Source organism: Cherax quadricarinatus, chromosome 35 (assembly GCF_038502225.1).
Source record: "Cherax quadricarinatus isolate ZL_2023a chromosome 35, ASM3850222v1, whole genome shotgun sequence".
NCBI classification, from domain to species: domain Eukaryota; kingdom Metazoa; phylum Arthropoda; class Malacostraca; order Decapoda; family Parastacidae; genus Cherax; species Cherax quadricarinatus.
Genome location: NC_091326.1, coordinates 23647544 through 23666828, shown reverse-complemented (window position 1 = coordinate 23666828; position 19285 = coordinate 23647544). Strand labels below are relative to the sequence as shown.

The following is a 19285-nucleotide window of genomic DNA, read 5'->3' as shown; positions in this document are numbered from 1 at the left end:
TACCTCCGTCGAACTGCTCGGTGTTATGCCAAATATTATTTATTCTGGAGTATTTAACATGTTTTATGTTATTTATATTGTTTCTTATGTCATGTTAGATCAATTGTGATAGGCAAATAACTGTAGTGTTGATATTATCATAATAATAAAGCATATTCTCCTGCTTCATGAGACTGAGTTCATGACAACCGACAGTGGCTTCAAAGCCACCATGTCTTTAATGGATAATGTACTGTGTAGGTGCTTTACATAATGAGAAGCATTTCTTTTATTCATTGGAACCATGGCTAGGGCTAAAAGTAAGCAGGTTAAAACAGTAAATGGAGAAAAAGAAATTGGAATGACTTATGCAGCAAGTAGCGCCACCAAACAGTACCAGCAGGTTGGTGTGGCGACCCTGGAAATTTGAAATTATGCTATCCAAAATTAGTGCCGAATAACTGAAGGAACCGAATAACTGATTGCCGGATTTGTGATGGCGGACCTGTAACACAGTAGACTGCCATTGAAGAATTGCTGAACAATTTTATGTAACACGTTGTATAGTTAATTTAACATGGTTCACTCCCCGACACTACCCCACCATCCCAGCATTCCTAACTCATACTTGTTCAGTCTTTCTCTCCTACAAGGCAGCTGTGTTTGTCAATTGTGTTACGATATTTTAATTACTATATCTTTTATCTGCCAAGCAATCATGACATCCAGTAGCCATACCAGTGTTGCTGAAAGTGGCACGAAGAGGTATAAGCACTAAGTCTTAGAATTAACAAAGATGTTAAACAAGAGATAACCTGTAGCCGTAACTGAAGTGTTACTTTGTACACAGAAAAAGAGGTTAACATGATTTTGTGTGACTGACTGACTGACTTACTGAATGACTTGACTGACTTACTGAGTGACTTGATTGACTTACTGAGTGACTTGACTGACTTACTGAATGACTTGACTGACTTACTGAGTGACTTGACTGACTTAATGAGTGACTTGACTGACTTACTGAATGACTTGACTGACTTACTGAATGACTAGACTGATTTATTGAATGACTTGACTGACTTACTGAGTGACATGACTGACTTGCTGAGTGACTTGACTGACTTACTGAATGACTTGACTGACTTATTGAGTGACTTGGCATACTTACTGATTGACTTTACTGACTTACTGAATGACTTGACTGACTGAATGACCTGACTGACTGAATAACATGACTGACTGAATGACTTGACTTACTGAGTGACCTGACTTACTGAATGATTTGACTGACTGACTTACTGAGTGACTTGACTAATATTATTATATTATTATTATATTATTATTTCTGAGAAGAAAAAGAGAATGATTTCCATGGAATTAAAGCATGAAATCATAGATAAACAAGCGAGGTGTCCAGGTTTTGGGTTGAGGGGGATGAGGGAGGGGGGAGCTGGCTTGTATCTCAAATGTTGGCTTGTAACTCAGAACAAAAAATCAACCAGGGATGGCTCGTATCTCAAAAACTCGTAAGTTGGGGCACTCGTAAGTCAAGGTTCCACTGTACTTTATTTAGAATTGAATTTTGGACATTTTGTTACCATATTCATTTCTTTTTATTTGACTCATTGCTCACTGGTGAATGTGATGAAAATAATAATGATTTGTTTGTAAGTTTGCAAGATGAAATAGTTACTGCATAACAAATATTAATACTATTAATGCAGTATTGTATGAAAAGTCATAACAATAGCAACAGTAATAATTATAACAAAGGCTGCACTAATAGATACAGTGGAAGATTAACAGGACTTGTACAGTGCAGTTCATTCAAGCTGACTAAACTGTAGTACAGGACATACAACAGGAAATTCTTCTCCCAAGGTGATAACCTAATAGAACAGTCTGCCTATGCTAAGCCAAAACTTTGCTCCACTTGAAAATTAAACTGGAAAAACTAATCAGGCAAAATGGGGAGACCATGATCAAAATTTGGGTGTCTTGCCTACCCCAAAGTCACTAAAAAATAGTGTTTGACAATAAATGTGTTTATTTCATTGCAGGTGTTCCTGGCTTTATGCAGTAGATGCATTCCAAACCCATGGCAGCTGTACTTTACTCATTCAGGCCAAATGATACATTACTTAATAGCAAAGTCAATTCAAGTGAACCCGCATAAAGCAAGGGGAAACATGTACGGTAATTTGGAGATTATACACCAGTTGACTATCAGGGTAATTAACTGTAATGACATCAGGGCTCCAATTTTCTGCAGTGTCCTGGATTAGCTTTGTATATTTTTGTTTACTCTGTACTGTAGCTGATATGTCAAAATTATCATGTTCTTGTTTTGAATGATATCAATACTTTTTTAAATTGGAGTTATCAATAATTATCAGGAAAAAATTACATAGATTGTTGAAGAGATGTATAGTACCTTGGATCATATTAATCACACAGTTGCACATTGTGAATTAAACTCACACATGGTCATCTCATGGAGGGACAAGTGGTTCCACTTTGCAAAAATTTTTGGACCATCTTGACAGTTCAACATCTTTTAATTAAGTGTCCTGTTCAGTTAGTGAGTATATCATCTTCATTTCAGAGGCCATCTTCAACACCCTGACATGTTAACTCTGCTCTTCTTTTCTAATGATCTCACTTTTAATACAGGCTTACTCTCTGCTTTTTTTTTTTTTTAACTGACAGATTTGCTACATCAGTTGTGTCCCATTTTTCTCCTCTTTTTCAAAGGAGCAACATAATGTATGGTTTAAATGCCCTTGTGAGTTGAGTATTGAACTGTGTTGGTGTGCTCCTGTCTTGACATTCCAAAGCCATTGGTCTACCTTAGTTGTCACCAGGAGAAACAATAACACAAACCATTTTTCTTTATAATAAACACAGTGCAGCACATGTTGGGTACTCTTTTTAACCCTTAAACTGTCTAAACGTAAATCTACATTAGCTCACATAGTGCTCCGAACGTAGATGTACGTTTTTTTTATGTTTTCAAATGGAGAAAATCAAGGTCGGAGCACAATGCACGTAAACATAGATCTACGTTTGGACAGTTTAAGGGTTAAAGATTTAAAATTTGATGAGAAGACAGTACATACGCAAAACTACTGCCAAGCTCATGTTACAATACCCCTCATATTACACGGATTTATTTGGCATGTTTTGGTTTTTACACTATTGAAAAATTGTGGCATAATTTTATGCAACACTTTGTAAAATTAACTTAACACGGTTCAGTTTGCTGAAAGGGAAAAAATTTGGATCATTACCTGCAGGATATTTCCCTAGCTCAGGCCGCCACCTGGCTGTGGGTGAGACCACTCTCTCTGTGGGAGAGTCTTACCACCATCCCCTGCCACCCTTGTCCCATCCTTCTGTTCATACGCGTCTAGGACCATTCTCTTTTAGGAGCTAGCTGTGTTTGTGGATTGTGTTTTGATATTTTAATTGCCATATGTTGTATCTGCCAAGCAATCATGGCACCCAGTAGGCACAAAAGTGTTGCTGAAAGTGGCAGGAAAAGGATTCAGCATTTAAGTCTTGGAGTTACAAAGAAAATCGAGCTTGTGTAATGAATAACCCAGGATGTCATCTCATGAAAAGAATGACACATAGATCACAACAAATAAATAAAAAGGAAAACCTATTGCTGGAGTGGATTTAACAAAAAACAAAGGAAGGTGCAGCACTTAATTTCATCTTAATTAGGGAAAAGGTCTTATAGTTGTTGAAAGCAGCGTGTGATAAGGAAGGCCTAAAAAAGAGTGTTTAGCGCTGGCTGGTTCTACAACTTTAAGTTACGTAATAAGTTACGTAAACAGAGTGACTTCAAGAGTGTATCAGTCTGTAGTGGAAGGAAGGCGGGGTAGGGGTCGGCCTAGGAAAGGTTGGAGGGAGGGGGTAAAGGAGGTTTTGTGTTTGAGGGGCTTGGACTTCCAGCACGCATGCGTGAGCGTGTTTGATAGGAGTGAATGGAGACAAATGGTTTTTAATACTTGACGTGCTGTTGGAGTGTGAGCAAAGTAACATTTATGAAGGGGTTCAGGGAAACCGGCAGGCCGGACTTGAGTCCTGGAGATGGGAAGTACAGTGCCTGCACTCTGAAGGATGGGTGTTAATGTTGCAGTTTAAAAACTGTAGTGTAAAGCACCCTTCTGGCAAGACAGTGATGGAGTGAATGATGGTGAAAGTTTTTCTTTTTCAGGCCACCCTGCCTTGGTGGGAATCGGCCAGTGTGATAAAAAAAAAAAAATAAGTTACGTACATAATATTAAGTTTTCTGGTGAAAGTGCTTCAGCTGATCATACAACAGAAAGTAATTTCCCTGCTGAATTTCAGGAAATTATTTCTGAGGGTGGCTGAGCCACATCAAGTGTTTAATGCTGATGAGACAAATGTTTTTTGGAATAAAATGCCAACAAGAACTTACATCAATCAGCAAGAGAAGAGTGCACTGGGTTTCAAGGCAGCAAAGGATCGCTTCACCATGCTCCTTTGCAGTAATATGTCAGGTGATTTCAAGTGTAAGCCCATGGTTATTTACCACTCTAAGAATCCTCGTGCCTTGGAAGGTGTAGATAAAATCACCTTACCAGTAATTTGGAGGTCAACCAGTCAGCATGGATGACAGAGGAAATATTTATTGACTGGTTTAAGCATCACTTTATTCCTGAAGTCAAGTTTTACCTGCACAGCAAGAAATTTGCATTCAAGGCTCTCTTCATTCTTGATAATTCCTGTACTCATCCAGAAGCTTTGCTGGATGTGACCCCCACATGTAAAAGTTGTATTTTTACCTCCAAATGCAGCATCTTTAATACAACCACTGGATTAGGGAGTTATTAAGTCATCCAATTGTAACTACACAAGAAAAGTGATGACAAAACTAGTTGCATCATTGGACTCTGACTCCAACCTGGCAGTACCAAGCTTCTGGAATATTGTATAATGTACTACAGAGTAAAAAAAGCCAGAGATCTATTACAGAATTTATGCACTCTCCAATACAACCATCGACATTAGCACCAGAACCTCAACCATCCACTTCTGCCGACAACCTCAGCCCAGTAGGGCCACAAAATACATCTCCACTCTCTTTACAATCATTGACATTCACCAGCAACTACAGTTTAAGGTAAATAATAATATTTCTGTTGCATTTGTAGTCTTAAGCAACAACAACATTATAATTTTTATTTTTGTAAGATCTGGATGTCTAAAAAAAAGTTGTTTGGCTTTTTATGGGGGTCCCAGGAATGTAACCCTATTTTCCCCATAAGTTCTTCAGTTTATATAACATAGATTTATCTAACATGGCATTTTCAGGAACATAACTACCGTGTAATATGAGGGGTCTCCTGTATACGTAATACAAGTACAGTACTCTTTGCATAACATACAATTTTTTTAAAAATGCTTTAATTAAATAATGGTTGTTATGGATAAATTTAATTCAGTAAGCCAGTGTGACTTAATTCCAGTGCTACTTTATTATTATTATTTTTATTGTTATATTCTAGTTGCTTTGTTATTACTATTTTATTATAATCATTATTATTATAATCATTATTATTACTATTATTATTTTTACCATAGCTCGATCGCTAGCACACTCAGGTCACACACTGAGGTCCGGGGTGTGAATCTCCTCTGGTATGGCTGGAAAACATTAGGGATGTGTTTCCATAAGACACCTGTTGTCCCTGTCCCTGTTCATTCATCAGTTTAAAATGGGTACCTGGGTGGGGACAAAACTAACCTAATAATGAATGAAATGCTCAGCATAAGAAGCAGCTTTCTATAGAGTAGTATGCATTGATGTCAGCTAGGCTTGTATACCATGTACATGTACTTGTAATAAATAAAGATATATATGTACATGTATATTATTATTGTTTAGTGCATGCCAAAATCATTTATTAACCCTTTGACTGTCGCAAGCCCCTTTCTGAAACTGTCATTCTACGTCGCAAAAGTTTTGGAAAAAAAAAATTATTTTTTCTTGTGAAATGATAGAGAATCTTTTCCCGATGGTAATGACACCAAAAGTACGAAATTTGGTTGAAAACTCACGGAATTACTCTCCCGTGAAGTTAGTGGTCTCGGCGACATGTACGCATCGGCAATTTTGCCGAATTCGAGCCCTGTTTTTGGCCAATTCCTTTGTTCCAGTTGACCAAACTCATAGCGATTTCTTTAGAACTCCATTTTTTCTATCAGTTGAGTACAAGAAACTGCCCATTTACTGATCTGAACTACCCAATAAAGTGGTCAGAAATTGGCAATTTGGCCAATTTCATGCAAATTAAAAAAGATGCCAATTTCAAAATAGGGTCCAGAATAAACAATGTAGACATTCTTGGCACTAAAATAACATATCCTCTGTTCATTAGTCAGTCTCTGGGCCCCTCTTATATTACTATTGCTTTCTATTTTGATTTTTTATTCATACAAAAAAATACAAAATTTACTGTTATGCAGACTACTGCATTATTGTAAAAATGGTATAAATAATATCAGTGCACTAGTGAAAGAATATTAGACTCCCCAGTTGACGTATATTGGACGTGTGGTGTAATTTGCTTACTCCTGAACATTGGTAAAAATCGAACATTTCTGCTACTTTGAGCTTAATTTTAAGGTCGTTTTCTTTGTGAAAGTAATGAAAATCATCTCTATTTCTGTAATACGTTATACATTTTATCACCTGAGACCATGAAAATCAGAATACAATGATAAATACTATACGAAAATACACCTCAAAGTCAGTGTTTTAATCCAAAAAAAAACGGTCAGTTTTTTTTTTCTCATTATGCACTGCATGCTGCAGGATTTTTTTTATGTGGTGCACACTGACCACACAGACCCATTTTCTCACATGTGAGCCTACCAGCTTTCTCCTGCTTGATTTGAAGCTGCTAGAATTTACGTGTATAAATACATCAGAAACAGTGGCGTGTGAGACATATATACTACATAAACAGTCAAAGGGTTAAGTGGCCTTTTGCATTTGGATTTACAGTGGTACCCCGAGTTTCGAACTTTCTTCGTTCCAGAAGGCTGTTCAAATGCTGTTACTGAACGAATTTGTTCCCATAAGGAATAATGTAAATTAGATTAGCTCATTTCAGACCCTAAAAAATGCACTTACAAAACCACTTACATTAATACACTTACATAATTGGTCAAGTTGGGAGCAGTTCAACACTCGTGGTACCACTGCATACCATTCATATTTTTTTAATTTATAGATAATGACACTGCAGTAATATACAGTATATATATATATATAGTGTATAGTAGGAGTAGCAAGATATATCTTAGCGTGTTTATGAGACAGAAAAAGAAACCAGCAATATCATATACAGGTTTTTGTTTATATCTATATATACCTACTACCTATATATCTTATTATTATTATATATATATATATTATTATTATTTTTTATTTTTTTTTATTATTATCACACTGGCCGATTCCCACCAAGGCAGGGTGGCCCGAAAAAGAAAAACTTTCACCATCATTCACTCCATCACTGTCTTGCCAGAAGGGTGCTTTACACTACAGTTTTTAAACTGCAACATTTACACCCCTCCTTCAGAGTGCAGGCACTGTACTTCCCATCTCCAGGACTCAAGTCCGGCCTGCCGGTTTCCCTGAACCCCTTCATAAATGTTACTTTGCTCACACTCCAACAGCACGTCAAGTAATAAAAACCATTCATCTCCATTCACTCCTATCAAACATGCTCACGCACGCCTGCTGGAAGTCCAAGCCCCTCGCACACAAAACCTCCTTTACCCCCTCCCTCCAACCTTTCCTAGGCCGACCCCTTCCCCGCCTTCCTTCCACTACAGACTGATACACTCTTGAAGTCATTCTGTTTCGCTCCATTCTCTCTACATGTCCGAACCACCTCAACAACCCTTCCTCAGCCCTCTGGACAACAGTTTTGGTAATCCCGCACCTCCTCCTAACTTCCAAACTACGAATTCTCTGCATTATATTCACACCACACATTGCCCTCAGACATGACATCTCCACTGCCTCCAGCCTTCTCCTCGCTGCAACATTCATCACCCATGCTTCACACCCATATAAGAGTGTTGGTAAAACTATACTCTCATACATTCCCCTCTTTGCCTCCAAGGACAAAGTTCTTTGTCTCCACAGACTCCTAAGTGCACCACTCACCCTTTTCCCCTCATCAATTCTATGATTCACCTCATCTTTCATAGACCCATCCGCTGACACATCCACTCCCAAATATCTGAATACATTCACCTCCTCCATACTCTCTCCCTCCAATCTGATATCCAATCTTTCATCACCTAATATTTTTGTTATCCTCATAACCTTACTCTTTCCTGTATTCACTTTTAATTTTCTTCTTTTGCACACCCTACCAAATTCATCCACCAATCTCTGCAACTTCTCTTCAGAATCTCCCAAGAGCACAGTGTCATCAGCAAAGAGCAACTGTGACAACTCCCACTTTATGTGTGATTCTTTATCTTTTAACTCCACTCCTCTTGTCAAGACCCTCGCATTTACTTCTCTTACAACCCCATCTGTAAATATATTAAACAACCACGGTGACATCACACATCCTTGTCTAAGGCCTAATTTTACTGGGAAATAATTTCCCTCTTTCCTATGTACTCTAACTTGAGCCTCACTATCCTCGTAAAAACTCTTAACTGCTTTCAGTAACCTACCTCCTACACCATACACCTGCAACATCTGCCACATTGCCCCCCTATCCACCCTGTCATACGCCTTTTCCAAATCCATAAATGCCACAAAGACCTCTTTAGCCTTATCTAAATACTGTTCACTTATATGTTTCACTGTAAACACCTGGTCCACGCACCCCCTACCTTTCCTAAAGCCTCCTTGTTCATCTGCTATCCTATTCTCCGTCTTACTTTTAATTCTTTCAATAATAACTCTACCATACACTTTACCAGGTATACTCAACAGACTTATCCCCCTATAATTTTTGCACTCTCTTTTGTCCCCTTTGCCTTTATACAAAGGAACTATGCATGCTCTCTGCCAATCCCTAGGTACCTTACCCTCTTCCATACATTTATTAAATAATTGCACCAACCACTCCAAAACTATATCCCCACCTGCTTTTAACATTTCTATCTTTATCCCATCAATCCCGGCTGCCTTACCCCCTTTCATTTTACCTACTGCCTCATGAACTTCCCCCACGCTCACAACTGGCTCTTCCTCACTCCTACAAGATGTTATTCCTCCTTGCCCTATACACGAAATCACAGCTTCCCTATCTTCATCAACATTTAGCAATTCCTCAAAATATTCCCTCCATCTTCCCAATACCTCTGACTCTCCATTTAATAACTCTCCTCTCCTATTTTTAACTGACAAATCCATTTGTTCTCTAGGCTTCCTTAACTTGTTAATCTCACTCCAAAACTTCTTCTTATTTTCAACAAAATTTGTTGATAACATCTCACCCACTCTCTCATTTGCTCTCTTTTTACATTGCTTCACCACTCTCTTAACCTCTCTCTTTTTCTCCATATACTCTTCCCTCCTTGCATCACTTCTACTTTGTAAAAACTTCTCATATGCTAACTTTTTCTCCCTTACTACTCTCTTTACATCATCATTCCACCAATCGCTCCTCTTCCCTCCCGCACCCACTTTCCTGTAACCACAAACTTCTGCTGAACACACTAACACTACATTTTTAAACCTACCCCATACCTCTTCGACCCCATTGCCTATGCTCTCATTAGCCCATCTATCCTCCAATAGCTGTTTATATCTTTCCCTAACTGCCTCCTCTTTTAGTTTATAAACCTTCACCTCTCTTTTCCCTGATGCTTCTATTCTCCTTGTATCCCATCTACCTTTTACTCTCAGTGTAGCTACAACTAGAAAGTGATCTGATATATCTGTGGCCCCTCTATAAACATGTACATCCTGAAGTCTACTCAACAGTCTTTTATCTACCAATACATAATCCAACAAACTACTGTCATTTCGCCCTACATCATATACCAGTTTTATAAAGTTTTTCTTCTTCTCTTTTTTAGTAAATGTCTACAGGAGAAGGGGTTACTAGCCCATTGCTCCCGGCATTTTAGTCGCCTCATACGACACGCATGGCTTACGGAGGAAAGATTCTTTTCCACTTCCCCATGGACAATAGAAGAAATAAAGAAGAACAAGAGCTATGTAGAAAAAGGAGAAAAACCTGGATGTATGTATATATATATGCATGTGCATGTCTGTGAAGTGTGACCAAAGTGTAAGTTGGAGTAGCAAGATATCCCTGTTATCTAGCATGTTTATGAGACAGAAAAAGACTCCAGCAATCCTACCATCATGCAAAACAGTTACAGGTTTCTGTTTCACAGTCATCTGGCAGGATGGTAGTACTTCCCTGGGTGGTTGCTGTCTACCAACCTACTATATATATATATATATATATATATATATATCCATGTGGAAGTGGAATAAGAATCTTTCCTCTGTAAGCCATGCGTGTTGTGAAAGTCAACTAAAATGCCGGGAACAATGGGCTAGTAACCCCTTTTCCTGTAAAGATTACTAAAAAGAATAAGAAGAAGAAAATTGTCAAAGTGGGAAGTCTGAATGTGCGTGGATGTTGTGCAAATGATAAGAAAGAGATGATTGTGGATGTTATGAATGAGAAGAAGCTGGATGTCCTGGCTTTAAGTAAAACAAAGCTGAAAGGGGTGGGAGAGTTTCAGTGGAGAGGAATAAATGGGATTAGGTCAGGGGTTTCAAATAGAGTTAGAGCTGAAGAAGGAGTAGCAATAATGTTGAAGGATAAGGTATGGCAAGAAAAGAGGGACTATAAATGTATTAATTCAAGGATTATGTGGAGTAAAATAAAGGTTGGATGTGAGAAGTGGGTTATAGTAAGTGTATATGCATCTGGAGAAGAGAGAAGTGTAGAGGAGAGAGAGAGTTTTTGGAAAATGTTGAGTGAATGCGTGGGGAGTTTTGAACCAAGTGTGAGAGTACTTGTGGTTGGGGATTTCAATGCTAAAGTGGGTAAAATGTTGTGGAGGGAGTAGTAGGTAAATTTGGGATGCCAGGGGTAAATGTAAATGGGGAGCCTTTAATTGAGCTATGTGTAGAAAGAGATTTGGTAATAAGTAATACATATTTTATGAAAAAGAGGATAAATAAATATACAAGGTATGATGTAGCATGTAATGAAAGTAGTTTGTTAGATTATGGATTGGTGGATAAAAGGGGCAACTGATAGAGGGGCAACTGATATATTGGATCATTATTTAGTTGTAGCTACAGTTAGAGTAAGAGGTAGATGGGACAAGATGAAGGTGGCAACAAGTAGGAGGGAAGTGAAAGTGTATTAACTAAGGGAGGAGGAAGTTCGGGTGAGATATAAGCGACTATTTGCAGAAAGGTGGGCTAGTGCAAAGATGAGTAGTGGGGGGGGGGGGTTGAAGAGGGTTGGATGAGTTTTAAAAATGCAGTATAAGAATGTGGGGGCAGAAGTTTGTGGTTATAGGAGGGTGGGGGCAGGAAGAAAGAGGAGTGATTGGTGGAATGATGAAGTAAAGGGTGTGATAAAAGAGAAAAAGTTACCTTATGACAGGTTTTTACAAAGCAGAAGTATTATAAGAAGAGCAGAGTATATGGAGAGTAAAAGAAAGGTGAAGAGACTGGTGAGAGAGTGCAAAAGGAGAGCAGATGATAGAGTGGGAGAGGCACTGTCAAGAAATTTTAATGAAAATAAGAAAAAATTTGGATTTAAACAAGTTAAGAAAGCCTAGGGAAAGTATGGATTTGTCAGTTAAAAACAGATTAGGGGAGATAGTAAATGGGGAGATGGAAGTATTAGGCAGATGGCGAGAATATTTTTAGGAACTTTTAAATGTTGAGGAAGAAAGGGAGGCGGTAATTTCATTCACTGGCCAAGGAGGTATACCATCTTTTAGGAGTGAAGAAGAGCAGAATGTAAGTGTGGGGGAGGTACTTAAGGCTGGAACTGATGGGATCATGACAGAAATGTTAAAAGCAGGGGGGGATATAGTGTTGGAGTGGTTGGTACTTTTGTTTAATAAATTTATGAAAGAGGGGAAGGTACCTAGGGATTGGCGGAGAGCATATATAGTCCCTTTATATAAAGGGAAGGGGGACGAAAGAGATTGTAAAAATTATACAGGAATAAGTTTACTGAGTATACCAGGAAAAGTGTACGGTAGGGTTATTATTGAAAGAATTAGAGGTAAGACAGAATGTAGGATTGCGGATGAGCAAGGAGGTTTCAGAGTGGGTAGGGGATGTGTAGATCAAGTGTTTACATTGAAGCATATATGTGAACAGTATTTAGATAAAGGCAGGGAAGTTTTTATTGCATTTATGGATTTAGAAAAGGCATATGATAGAGTGGATAGAGGAGCAATGTGGTAGATGTTGCAAGTATATGGAATAGGTGGTAAGTTACTAAATGCTGTAAAGAGTTTTTATGAGGATAGTGAGGCTCAGGTTAGGGTGTGTAGAAGAGAGGGAGACTACTTCCCGATAAAAGTAGGTCTTAGACAGGGATGTGTAATGTCACCATGGTTGTTTAATATATTTATAGATGGGGTTGTAAAAGAAGTAAATGCTAGGGTGTTCGGGAGAGGGGTGGGATTAAATTATGGGGAATCAAATACAAAATGGGAATTGACACAGTTTCTTTTTGCTGATGATACTGTGCTTATGGGAGATTCTAAAGAAAAATTGCAAAGGTTAGTGGATGAGTTTGAGATTGTGTGTAAAGGTAGAAAGTTGAAAGTGAACATAGAAAAGAGTAAGGTGATGAGCATATCAAATGATTTAGACAAAGAAAATTGGATATCAAATTGAGGAGGAGGAGTATGGAAGAAGTGAATGTTTTCAGATATTTGTGAGTTGACGTGTCGACGGATGGATTTATGAAGGATGAGGTTAATCATAGAATTGATGAGGGAAAAAAGGTGAGTGGTGCGTTTAGGTATATGTGGAGTCAAAAAACGTTATCTATGGAGGCAAAGAAGGGAATGTATGAAAGTATAGTAGTACCAACACTCTTATATAGGTGTGAAGCTTGGGTTGTGAATGCAGCAGCGAGGAGGCGGTTGGAGGCAGTGGAGATGTCCTGTCTAAGGGCAATGTGTGGTGTAAATATTATGCAGAAAATTCGGAGTGTGGAAATTAGGAGAAGGTGTGGAGTTAATAAAAGTATTAGTCAGAGGGCAGAAGAGGGGTTGTTGAGGTGGTTTGGTCATTTAGAGAGAATGGATCAAAGTAGAATGACATGGAGAGCTTTTAAATCTGTAGGAGAAGGAAGGCGGGGTAGGGGTCATCCTCAAAAAGGTTGGAAGGAAGGGGTAAGGGAGGTTTTGTGGGCGAGGGGCTTGGACTTCCAGCAGGCGTGCATGAGCGTGTTCGATAGGAGTGAATGGAGACGAGTGGTATCTGGGACCTGACGATCTGTTGGAGTGTGAGCAGGGTAATATTTAGTGAAGGGATTCAGGGAAACTGGTTATTTTTATATAGCTGGACTTGAGTCCTGGAAATGGGAAGTACAATGCCTGCACTCTAAAGGAGGGGTTTGGGATATTAGCAGTTTGGAGGGATATGTTGTGTATCTATACATATATGCTTCTAAACTGTTGTGTTCTGAGCACCTCTGCAAAAACAGTGATTATGTGTGAGTGAGGTGAAAGTGTTGAATGATGATGAAAGTATTTTCTTTTTGGGGATTTTCTTTCTTTTTGGGTCACCCTGCCTCGGTGGGAGACGGCCGACTTGTTGAAAAAAAAAAAAAATACATATACAATACACTTTCAATATTTTCTCAGCATCCTCATCCTCAACAGACTCAGCAGCAGCCATATCTTCAGCAACAGCATCATCATTGTAGTCATGTCTGAGGTGCGAATATCAGGGGTTGAGCAAGGACGGAGGAATGCAAAGGAACCCCCTGATACCAGCCATGACACCCCACTCATGACACTTTTCCGAGGCTATTCCAAGGCACTGGATGAAAAGAACGACAAATACGAGAGAATATACAAGACGAGCAGAGATGTGACGGTTCGTAGCAAGAGGATCATCTTCTCCCTTCAGAGAATCCCAGGGTGAAACTTGGTGCAGTGATTTTTATTTTAGCTGCAGCTCATATTGCTCACACTCTTTTGCTCTCTATTTTTTATTAGTATTAGCCAACTTATACAGTAAATGAGAGATTAGTCTAGCCCACAATTCCTCCTTTTTATTTTACCAGAAATTAGCACTTTAATGAGCCCAGAATTCATTCATTTTAATTTTTGGATGGTACAAACTGAATTAATTGGTGTTGTGGAGTGTGGGAAGTATAGTGCCTGCACTATGAAAGATCTGGAGTGTTGGAAGTACATGGCTTCACTACAAAAGATCTGGAGTGTGGGAAGTACAGTACCTGCACTATGAAAGATCTGGAGTGTGGGAAGTACAGTACCTGCACTATGAAAGATCTGGAGTGTGGGAAGTACAGTACCTGCACTATGAAAGATCTGGAGTGTGGGAAGTACAGTACCTGCACTATGAAAGATCTGGAGTGTGGGAAGTACAGTACCTGCACTATGAAAGATCTGGAGTGTGGGAAGTACATGCCTGTGCTATGAAAGATAAGTGTGGATGTTGCAGTTTGGAGAGTCATTTGACCTGTGATGTCAGAGCATGTCTGGCAAGACAGTTATACAAGGGGTAGTGGTGAATAGTTTTTTGGGTCACCATACCATGGTGGGAAATGGTTGATGTAGAAAAAAATAAAAATCTATATTCAAGGACAGTTGACAGAATTGAAAATTAAGAAGAAAAATCTGTGATATAAACCTAGAATTATTATTCAGTATTATCTTAACCCTTTGACTGTCGAAGGGCCAAATCCTGAAGTTGCTTCTGGTGTCGCAAAATATTCGAAAAAAAAAAAAATTATTTTTTCTTATGAAATGATAGAGAATCTTTTCCCGATTGTAAAGACACCAAAAAAACGAAATTTGATGGAAAACTGACGGAATTACGCTCTCGCGAAGTTAGCGACTTCGGCGATATTTAAAAATCGGCAATTTCGCCCACTTTGAGCCCTATTTTCGGCTAATTCCGTTATTCCAGTCAACCAAACTCATAACTATTTCTTCAGAACTCTATTTTTTCTATCGATTGAGTACAAGAAACTGCCCATTTACCGATTTCAACTACCCAATAACATGGTCAGAAATTTGCAATTTGGCCAATTTCACGAAAATTAAAAAATACGACAATTTCAAAATAAGGTCCAGAATGAACAATGCAGACATTCCTGGCTCTAAAATAACATTTTCTTTGTTCATCAGTCATGTCTCCAGGTCCCTGTGATATTACTCTTGCTTTTTATTTTGAAATTTTATTCAAACAAAAAATAGAAGATTTACTGTTATGCAGACTACTGCAATACTGTAATAATTGTAAAAATTACATCAACCCATTCATGACTGCGTATTAGAATGGCTATTTGGACATTTATTGGACAATGACATCATTTGTTCACTTTTGAACATCGGCAAAAATCAAACATTTCCTGTACTTTGTGCTCCATTTCCAGGTTCTTTTTATAGTAAAATTAATCAAAATCACCTCCATTTCTATAATATAGTTTCCATTCTATCAAATGAGACCAAGAAAACGAGAATACAACCACAAATACTATACGAAAATAGACCACAAAGTCGGCATTTTAATTAAAAAAAACGGTCGGAGTTTTTTTTTTCTCATTATGCACTGCGTGCTCCAGGATTTTTTTTATGTGGTGCACACTGACCACACAGACCCATTCTCTCACATGTGGGCCTACTAGCTTTCTCCTGCCTGATTTGAAGCCGCTAGAATTTATGAGTATATATACGTCAAACACGGTACCTCGCAAACGTATATATACGGCCGCGACAGTCAAAGGGTTAATGACCCCTCCTGACAATAATTTTTCCACCCAGCCTGTCCTTCCCATCTCTGCCACCAAAACAGCAAGCATCTTTTTGGTCAGATCACATTTGTTAATCCTAATCATATTACACTGACTATTTTCTCTTACTCTCTTCGACCATTGATGAAGTTTTTTTTTTTTTTGACCACTTGTATCTGGTTTTTGTTAATACTGTTGCCATCCTGCTGACCACAGAAGAATGTATTAACAAGTTATCACCTATTTGTGTGCATTGGTGATCCCCATACTGTGTTCAGGCCGTTTGCATCATAGTACAGTAGGGCCCCACTTATATGGCAGGTTAGGTTCCAGGCTACCGCCGTAAAGCGGAAATCGCCGTAAAGTGGAACACCCTTTTTTTCCACTTATAAATGCATACAAATACTAGATAACAAGTTTACACTAACATATATTGAGTTAGCATTAGAACTAGGCATCAAAAAACAATAAAAAAGTACAATACACACATAGTGCACTCATTACTTACCTTAAAATATTTATAGTCTTAATCTAGGGTGAGACAAGTAGTATTTTTTTTTTTATTATCACACTGGCCGATTCCCACCAAGGCAGGGTGGCCCGAAAAAGAAAAACTTTCACCATCATTCACTCTATCACTGTCTTGCCAGAAGGGTGCTTTACACTACAGTTTTTAAACTGCAACATTAACACCCCTCCTTCAGAGTGCAGGCACTGTACTTCCCATCTCCAGGACTCAAGTCCGGCCTGCCGGTTTCCCTGAACCCCTTCATAAATGTTACTTTGCTCACACTCCAACAGCACGTCAAGTATTAAAAACCATTTGTCTCCATTCACTCCTATCAAACACGCTCACGCATGCCTGCTGGAAGTCCAAGCCCCTCGCACACAAAACCTCCTTTACCCCGTCCCTCCAACCTTTCCTAGGCCGACCCCTTCCCCGCCTTCCTTCCACTACAGACTGATACACTCTTGAAGTTATTCTGTTTCGCTCCATTCTCTCCACATGTCCGAACCACATCAACAACCCTTCCTCAGCCCTCTGGACAACAGTTTTGGTAATCCCGCACCTCCTCCTAACTTCCAAACTACGAATTCTCTGCATTATATTCACACCACACATTGCTCTCAGACATGACATCTCCACTGCCTCCAGCCTTCTCCTCGCTGCAACATTCATCACCCATGCTTCACACCCATATAAGAGCGTTGGTAAAACTATACTCTCATACATTCCCCTCTTTGCCTCCAAGGACAAAGTTCTTTGTCTCCACAGACTCCTAAGTGCACCACTCACCCTTTTCCCCTCATCAATTCTATGATTCACCTCATCTTTCATAGACCCATCCGCTGACGTGTCCACTCCAAAATATCTGAATACATTCACCTCCTCCATACTCTCTCCCTCCAATCTGATATCCAATCTTTCATCACCTAATCTTTTTGTTATCCTCATAACCTTACTCTTTCCTGTATTCACTTTCAATTTTCTTCTTTTGCACACCCTACCAAATTCATCCACCAATCTCTGCAACTTCTCTTCAGAATCTCCCAAGAGCACAGTGTCATCAGCAAAGAGCAACTGTGACAACTCCCACTTTATGTGTGATTCTTTATCTTTTAACTCCACGCCTCTTGCCAAGACCCTCGCATTTACCTCTCTTACAACCCCATCAATAAATATATTAAACAACCACGGTGACATCACACATCCTTGTCTAAGGCCTACTTTTACTGGGAAATAATTTCCCTCTTTCCTACATACTCTAACTTGAGCCTCACTATCCTCGTAAAAACTCTTCACTGCTTTCAGTAACCTACCTCCTACACCAAACACCTGCAACATCTGCCACATTGCCCCCCTATCCACCCTGTCATACGCCTTTTCCAAATCCATAAATGCCACAAAGACCTCTTTAGCCTTATCTAAATACTGTTCACTTATATGTTTCACTGTAAACACCTGGTCCACACACCCCCTACCTTTCCTAAAGCCTCCTTGTTCATCTGCTATCCTATTCTCCGTCTTACTCTTAATTCTTTCAATAATAACTCTACCATACACTTTGCCAGGTATACTCAACAGACTTATCCCCCTATAATTTTTGCACTCTCTTTTATCCCCTTTGCCTTTATACAAAGGAACTATGCATGCTCTCTGCCAATCCCTAGGTACCTTACCCTCTTCCATACATTTATTAAATAATTGCACCAACCACTCCAAAACTATATCCCCACTTGCTTTTAACATTTCTATCTTTATCCCATCAATCCCGGCTACCTTACTCCCTTTCATTTTACCTACTGCCTCATGAACTTCCCCCACACTCACAACTGGCTCTTCCTCACTCCTACAAGATGTTGTTCCTCCTTGCCCTATACACGAAATCACAGGTACAAGTAGTATTTATTGTAAGAAATCAAGTGTAGCATGTATGGTAGTCAGCTGGGCTAACATACCAGGCCACCCCACCTACACATAACATTCTGTTACATTTAAGCATCCCAGAGCGATAAAATGCATATACAGTTTACTCATTACTTAACTTAAAATATTTGTAGTCTTAATCTAGGGTGAGATGAGTAGCATTTATTGTAAAAAATCAAGTGTGGTATGTATGGTAGTCAGCCAGGCTACCATACCAGGCCAACCCACCCACACATATATTCTATGATATTTAGGCATCCCAGAGCGATAAAATGCATATACAGTTTACTCATTACTTAACTTAAAATATTTGTAGTCTTAATCTAGGGTGAGATGAGTAGCATTTATTGTAAAAAATCAAGTGTGGTATGTATGATAGTCAGCCGGGCTACCATACCAGACCAACCCACCCACACATATTATATTATATTTAAGCATCCCAGAGCGATAAAATGTATATACAGTTCACTCATTACTTACCTTAAAATATTTGTAGTCTTAATGTAGGGTCAGGAGTAAGTAAATGAGATAAAACGAATAAATGAGAGAGAGAAAGAATGAGTGCATGAGAGAGGACAGGTGCAGAGTTATGTAAACAAACCAGGCAAAGGTAAGTTTTGTAAACAAACAAAGTGTACACGTCTGGTTTGTGTACAAGTTACATTGTGTACAGGTTGTCTCTACATTGATACAGTAGAATAAATAAAGAAGAACACTCCCATTCTCATGTAACATCATTTTGAGAAGAAATGACGCTCTGAGTGAAGGCAATGGAAATGAGTCACTCTGTTTGACTTTTTTGGGTTATCCTAGGTTCTCTACACACATGCTATTATGTATGATAATCTATGTAACTGTATTTGTGTATACC

At 38.9% G+C, this 19285-nt stretch overlaps 1 protein-coding gene across 4 annotated transcripts in view; it reads left to right on the top strand.

Moving 5' to 3' along the window:
- The window catches only part of Trax (Translin associated factor X), a 142918-nt gene that overhangs the window by 23856 nt on the left and 99777 nt on the right, over nucleotides 1-19285 (top strand). Inside the window, exons 2-3 of one of the 4 annotated variants that reach the window (XM_070091453.1) lie at nucleotides 2040-2170; nucleotides 13885-14145. In XM_070091453.1, coding sequence (XP_069947554.1) covers nucleotides 2109-2170; nucleotides 13885-14145 — 323 coding nt within the window. In that variant the 5' untranslated portion in view covers nucleotides 2040-2108. Of the gene's footprint in view, nucleotides 1-2037; nucleotides 2211-13884; nucleotides 14146-19285 lie in introns of those variants that run through there. The other 3 variants (XM_070091454.1, XM_070091456.1, XM_070091455.1) reach the window with 3 other exon arrangements.